This window comes from Cheilinus undulatus, linkage group 19 (genome assembly GCF_018320785.1).
Source record: "Cheilinus undulatus linkage group 19, ASM1832078v1, whole genome shotgun sequence".
NCBI classification, from domain to species: domain Eukaryota; kingdom Metazoa; phylum Chordata; class Actinopteri; order Labriformes; family Labridae; genus Cheilinus; species Cheilinus undulatus.
The window spans coordinates 16,700,192-16,707,243 of NC_054883.1; the positions used below are offsets into that span (position 1 = coordinate 16,700,192).

General features: G+C 39.4%; 1 protein-coding gene across 1 annotated transcript in view; it reads left to right on the forward strand.

Moving 5' to 3' along the window:
- Positions 1-6,576, forward strand: part of LOC121527084 (phospholipid phosphatase-related protein type 5-like) — a 135,166-nt gene extending 128,590 nt beyond the window's left edge. The window contains exon 8 of the mRNA XM_041813771.1: positions 5,368-6,576. Within this exon, the coding sequence (XP_041669705.1) occupies positions 5,368-5,397 (30 nt within the window). The 3' untranslated portion in view covers positions 5,398-6,576. The remainder of the gene's footprint in view (positions 1-5,367) is intronic.
- The last annotated feature ends 476 nt before the right edge of the window (positions 6,577-7,052 follow it).

Consider the following 7,052-nt stretch of genomic DNA (forward strand, 5'->3'; position numbering starts at 1 on the left):
AATGTCTGTTCTGCTGTGGGAAAAAAGTAGAAGAAAACAGAGGTGGTTAAACCATCGTCACTTCCTGTAAATGCAAAACGGCATTTGGGACAATTCTTACTTCCTGTGTACTGCATTTAAGTGCACCGTAATACAGTATACTATCAGAATTATTTGATTTGAGACACACTGAAAATTTTAAGTGTATAATACAGAAGTATGCTAGCATGCTGGTTGTTTGTTTGTCTTGTTTTTATTTATGTTGCAAAAACAGACTGCCACAACATCATTAACAGGTAAGTTCTAGAACAGGAGAGACTTGGTGTTCCTTGCAACATTTGCACATCTGCAAGAAAACAGATATCCTCCCTAATTTGATACCATTTTGGCTTTTTATGTCTTATAGAAATAGACAAAAAAAAAAAAAGAAAGAAATGGGCATCTTGGCTATTTTCTACCAGGCTACAAGGCTAGATTTTAACTTACCCATAGCTGGTGCTAACCAGTGCTGAGTCATATACAGTACCCTCTGATAAAAAAAAAACAAAAAAAAGGGCCCTTTGACTATCCAGAAGCCAATAGGACACTTTGTTGTTAAATCATGTGTTGCTATTACTCTCTCTCGGGTTAGCATTTGCTCCTGAAATATCTTTACAGATCCTGTTGTTTTATAACAAACTACCTCCAATTAGTGAGTAAAAATGTACCAGCAGCGGCATGGTGAAGACTTTAATGACGCACCCACGCACACTGTCTCCTAGGAGACAGATGATGAAGATGAAGAGTCCTGCTACATTAAGGAGCGTTTCCTGGCTTTCCTAGACTGGCTGCAGGGTTTCGATTGGTTCCAACGTCTTAGAAGAAAAAGGCAACAAACTCTGGAGTGGTTTGAAGCAAAATCTCTGGACACACTTACTTTTTATCACACACTTCAGTTAGACAGTAGTGAATTGCCTCAATGTCTGCATCTATCACCAGTCTATCTAAGTCAGGTAGCAGAAAAACATCATAAAGAGAAGGCGAAAGGAGCCAAGAAGGTCAAAGAAAACAAAATGTCACAAAAGATCAACAAACTAGGGGTGTCCTCAGCTTCAGGTTTACATAGTCCAAACTGACAGATCAGATTTTGCCAGGAGTCAATTAATCATTAAAGTCTGCAATATTGTGACTGTACAACCTTCTTGCTAGGTACAAAAAACAAAAGCCTGTTTATTTTCGTTTAAAATGGTGCCACATTTGTAAGGAACATACAATTGTGGATGAGCAGCAGAGCTGAGTATGTGGGTACGATCTCCTCTGCAAGTGCCAAACAGCTTATTCTGCCATTGACTCTAGTTTGGTGGATTGGATGATTGGAGTCTGAAGACATATTAGTAATTTAACAATGTATTCATTTGACAAACAGGAGTGTGTGGAAGAACCACATGCAGCCAGAACAGCCTGGCTCCTCCTCCTCATGCTGGTCACCAGCCTGGCCACACACTGCTGTGGGATGGCATCCCATTCTTCAACTAGCATTTGTCACAAATGAGCCAGTGGTTGTGTTGGTCACTCTGGCACCAACAGCACACCCAAGCTGATCTGACAAGTGAGGTTAAGGTCAGAACTGCTGGCAGGCCATTCCATCCTCTCCACTCCCAAATTCTGGAGGTGGTCTCCGATAAACCCCGCTCTGTGGGGGCAAGCATTGTCATCTAGGAGGATAGATTTTGGTCCCAGACTGAGGAGATATGGGATTGCCACTGGTTGCAGAATCTCATCTCCATATCTCTCTGCATTGAGATTGCCTCCAATGATGTCAAGCCTCATTTTTTCAGTGAGGGAGATGCTGCCCCACACCATCACTTGGTTTTGACTCTTTGGGTGCAGCAATCAGAATTCTACGCATCTTCTTCACACTTTGACCCTACAATCTAACTGCCGTAGGCAGGATCTGGACTCACCACTGAAAAGAATGTTTATCCATATGTTCAGGCGCCCATCAGGCACCTGATTGTTAGCACCTGGGGGTACCAGAAGCTCAAAACAAAAGTCAGTTGCACCAGTAAAAAAAAGCTTTTGGGCACTGGCAGAGATTTGGCAAATTTTTCATGGATGCAACCCACGTCCTCAGCTCTGCTGCTCATCCCACAAATGCATGCTCCTTATAATTGAGGCTCCATTTGAAAGGGAAATAAACAGACTTTCCAGCAATGTAAGATTTATTGCCAAGAAGTGTTGTTACAACAAGAAGTAATCTACCAAAAACACATTTCCTTACTTTTTTGTGCTAAGTTTAGTTGTTAAAAAAATCAGCTAAAAGTTAGTAGTATTTTGCAAATTTAAAAATTGCAGTAAGCCATATTGCAATTGTAGCAGAATTGCAGTCTGTAGTTTGAGTTCATTTTAATACATTTGCACAGAACTATTGTCCTTTGGCTGTTATCTTGCTGTCATTTCCACATTTTACTTGCTCTAACTTTTCTTCAGATAAGTTGGTTTAATTTCTGTCGATGTACTATCAGTATGTGTTGCATAACTTGCCCCAGTAGAACTAGTTGTGATGACGCTGCCATGTTCCTAGATCAGGGTACAGTGATTTATGTCTTAAAAATAAACAAAAGCCCAAAAACATTAGCCAGGTGTAATTAAGTGGGATTCCCTAGAGCAGGTCTATTTATACTGGTCAAACCCTACCTTATGCGACCAATGACTGCCCATCTGTTCGGCCGGAAGCTATCCAGGTCCGCTATGACCAGACCAGTTTGTATCAGATGAAGCCAAAGAGAGGATGAGGCTGATTCAGCCAATTATAATGCTGTCCAGAGTATTTTGTTTGTTTGTTTGAAGTGTTTTCTTTACTTTCTGTTTGCCGTGAGCTCTCCCTCTCTTTTTCATGTTCATAATTCATACTGCTAGATTTAACAGCAAAGCATTTCTATTTACTCCAGCTCGGTGTGTTTTCTTCACGCCTCCTCTAACAAGATACAGATTTAGCAATGAAACATTGAAAACACACACAGCACCTATCTGATGAGTCAATTCACAGCTTCCTGCAGAGAGAGAGCCTGCTCTCAGTTGTTTTAAAAAGAGGACAGAATCTCACATTCTCACCTCAGCTACGACAGGCTCAGTGGAAAATTGCCTGCTCCAAAAATAGCTCAGCCTTAAGATGCCTGGAAGCTAAACAAATCAGAGTGAACAAAATGCCAAGGCAGACAGGAGCATTTGAGCAGCAAAAATTAATCCTTCATGTTTTTTTTTTCTTCTCTGGTGGGATGGAACATTATAACTTTGTCTTTACCGCCTGGTGAACCCAGCTGGAAAGAACTTATCACCGGATCAGTACGATTAACCTGTAAGACAAACGAATGATGCTGATAAGCTGCAGCGCAAAATCAGATTTATATTTTATTTAACAGATAAAATGTTGGCAGTAATATTCTTTCTATTTCTCTCTCCTTCTTCCTTTGTTCAGCATGAGTCCAGTTCTGCCCAAAGCACCTGTATAAAGGCCTTGCCTCCGTCCTTTGCTTTATTTGCCATGTGCTCTGCTCATGATGGATTATTATCATTGGTGGAGATATTTTTGCTTATAGTAAGGTCTAAAGGCCTTTGCACATCAGACACGTTTATTGTGATTAATAAGCTTGCTTTACATTTCTTCTATAAATTAAATTAGTACAGACTTTCATATCAGCAAGTTTGCTGAGCATAACTGTAGCTTTTATTTCTTTGGATCAAAGTCAATTTTTCAAAATTTTAATTAAAGACTTGTTGCTTATGGTCGAAGAGGTTAGAGGCAGACCCAGCAGAGGAGCAACAATTTCCTCTTCTCCATAACACTGTAACACATGTTGTGTATCTTTTGTCTCCATAAGTGCTATGTTACTTTTTTCTTAATATTATATTATTGAACCTGGAAAAGATCAAGACAGGCTGCCTAACACATGTCCAATAATATAAATGAAAAAATAAAAAACGGAAGCACCCTCTAACATTGAACAGAAAAATAGGTGCACGACCACAAAGGTTAAACTAGAAGCAGGAAACCAGTGTAGGTTTAAGTGTAGAAATCTTCTAACAACAAGGTTCGCATAAATTTTAGGACTGTCAAAATACACATTTTTAATTGCGATTAATCCCAGAATCCCAGCAATGCAAGTTGAACATTTCTTAAATTCACTATAAGATAATAATAGTAATAATAATAATAATAATAAACTATTTAATTTATACATCTGTTATTTGTATATACATATTCATCTTTTGGCTCTTAAAAGAAGCAGCTCATAAACTGGAGGAGGCCAGCCTAAAACTTCCCCAGACTAAGAAGAGAGTGGCTGTGATACCACAGGTACTATTATTAATGTAGGCTTATTATAAGTGTCAGGGGGCATTCAGCTGATATAGCTAACCGCTTTACAGTGGAGATAAACTGCTCTTTTCTGAAAAACGTCATGGAACTTTAAAACACATTTTTGAAAGCCTGAAATGTCCGATGGCATATAAAAACAAATAAAGAATTGTTGTATTTTCTATTCATAATCTGAGTAGCTTTCTTGCCAGACTTATCTGTTATAATTAGTACATTTTAGAGCTGAGGTCCTGTCTCAGTTTTGCAGCCTCTCGTTGTTTGCAGTTAAGATTGATTATTCAAATCTCCAGACAAGCTGATTGATTCTGAAATTTTGTGTTTTTGTTTATGGTCAGCTTAAACTCACACCCCAGGTTTGACACATTCACCTCAATCAGAACATGTACAGATTAGCTGAACCTGCTGATTTCTCTTGTGCATGCAGAGGGGGAATAGATACTATATCTAGTACTGTAAACACTGCTCAGACATTCAGCCAATCACTGCAGTCTCTGCTCACTCCCATCCTGTAATGCAAACATGTAAGCCACCCTTACATCTAATCTTGAGTGGGCTCTTGATACTGATGCTGTCAGTCATTTATACAATGAATGCTCCATCCTTCCTGGCCAACCTGACTGACAAAAGGAGTGGTGTTTTAACTGCGTTTTATACTTCCTGGGTGGTTGCTGAACAACTTTTCTAAGTCATTCCTTTGCCTAAACATTTCTTAAAGATCATAAACCTGTTTCTGAATGGTTTTATGATTGTGCTGTTGTTGCTGAAATCAGCCTTTAAACTTGTTTTGTTTGGAGCTGTCCTTCACTGATACAGTTGTGACTGAACTCTGCAATCACATGACTATGAAAGTCCCTCTTATAATCTCTTTTCCTGGAGGACCACTGGAATTTTTGGAAAGCTAATTAAAAAGCTAACAATCAAAGGCATCTTAAAGTGAATTATGTGGGATTCCTCCACAAAAATTTCCATATAGACTAACCTCATTTCACTCACTTGCTTTTCTAATTTTGTACTTCCCCTCCCTCTTCCAGAATCACATCGCCTTCGCTGAGGTCACATGACGTGGAGTCGGCCGTGTGGCAGACCCATTGGACGTCCACACTCTTCACCGTCCAATCCAGTTAACCGGAGTCCAGTGCTAAACCCATCTCCTCTGTGTGTCTGATCTGCAGTATGTTGTTCTATGTTGTCTTTATCAGGCCCCTGATGTTCTCTGCAGCTTCTCGTATTCAAACAAAAACAATGAAAGAAAAAAGAGTGAATATCTCAACAGGACAGGTTGTTCCTGCGTTCTCCATCTATGCACTTATTCTGAATCTTGTTCAGACTCTTGCCACCCTAATGAAGCTTGTTGTTTGGTCAAACCAAAAGGAGTTGTTGTATACTGGAAAACAAGCGAGGAACTGGATTGCAAAGCTTTAAAAGGTGGTTGTGTTAAAAGTGTGCAATCGCTACACTGAGTATCTGAACAGAGAAACTATCAAACATCCTTTTTTATGTTGTTAACATTAATGTCTTCCCCTCAGAATGATTTGTTTTTGTCTCTTTACATCTCAATCATTACACAAGAGGACTGCTGTGAATATCAGAATATAAAAGCGACTGCTGGACCCATATTTACCAAATAAATAAGTGACACCTTATCCTAGCTGCATGCAAGCATCAGATATAGCTATATGCAGCATCGGCCACTCGCTGTCTACACTGCATCTAGAGAAAAAGAGAAACTTCTGGAGAAATAAAAGTGTGATGCTTTGCATTGACGAGTCTTTAGCTGTGGTGAGCTGCACAGTTTTGTCTCCATGTTAACAGACGTCATTGTAAGACATGTCAAACTTGGATGTGGATTATTATATTACTAATGCACCACTATCTCCATGTTGTAAAACAACATAATAAGCTCTGCTGAGTGAAAAAAGTGAAAGAAAATTAAGGAACTGTTCCTGAAGGACACTCCCAGGGCCTTGTCAGTCTCTTTTGTCCCATGTCAGTGTCAACACATGACAATACCTAACTGACCATTCATTTAGCCTATAGAATTACACTGCATAGCATGCACAGTCCTTCCCAGAGTTTTTGGGTGCTTTCACGTTAGGGACCCAGGTAGGGTTTGGTAATATTATCAGCAAGATGTCAGTATCAGCAGTCATGAACATTTCCGCTAATGTCTGCAGCCAGAATGTCTATCACACATCAACAAAATGCACATATGTTCCATCAGGTATACAGTAGTTATAAAAACTGTTTACCCCTTAAGTGTTTTACTCTTTTATTGATTTTATAAATCAACCATGGTCAAAATAATTTGGCTTTTTTGACAAAAAAAAAATATTTTATGTCAAGGTAAAATAAGTGATTATTCATTTTCACCCTCTGCAGGTCGGTATTCAGTAGTCCTCGTTGGCTGAAATCACAGCACTGAGTCTGTGTGGATAAGTCACTATCAGACTTGCACCTCCAGACACTGCAAATGCTCAAGCTCTGTCAGGTTGCACGGGGATCAAGTTCTCTATTGGATTGAGGTCTGGGCTTTGACTCGGCCACTCAAGAACATTACATCTATCCTTTGCAAATCGAAAAACTTCTCTGTGGGGATGAAGATTTGAGATTTTGCCAAGAATGAAAAAATGACCTTTATGTGCATGCTTAGAATAGTACGGGTCAGTTAGGGTCTCTGAGAAGGTGTCTCAGCTTTATGGTGCAATACTTTTTCAAT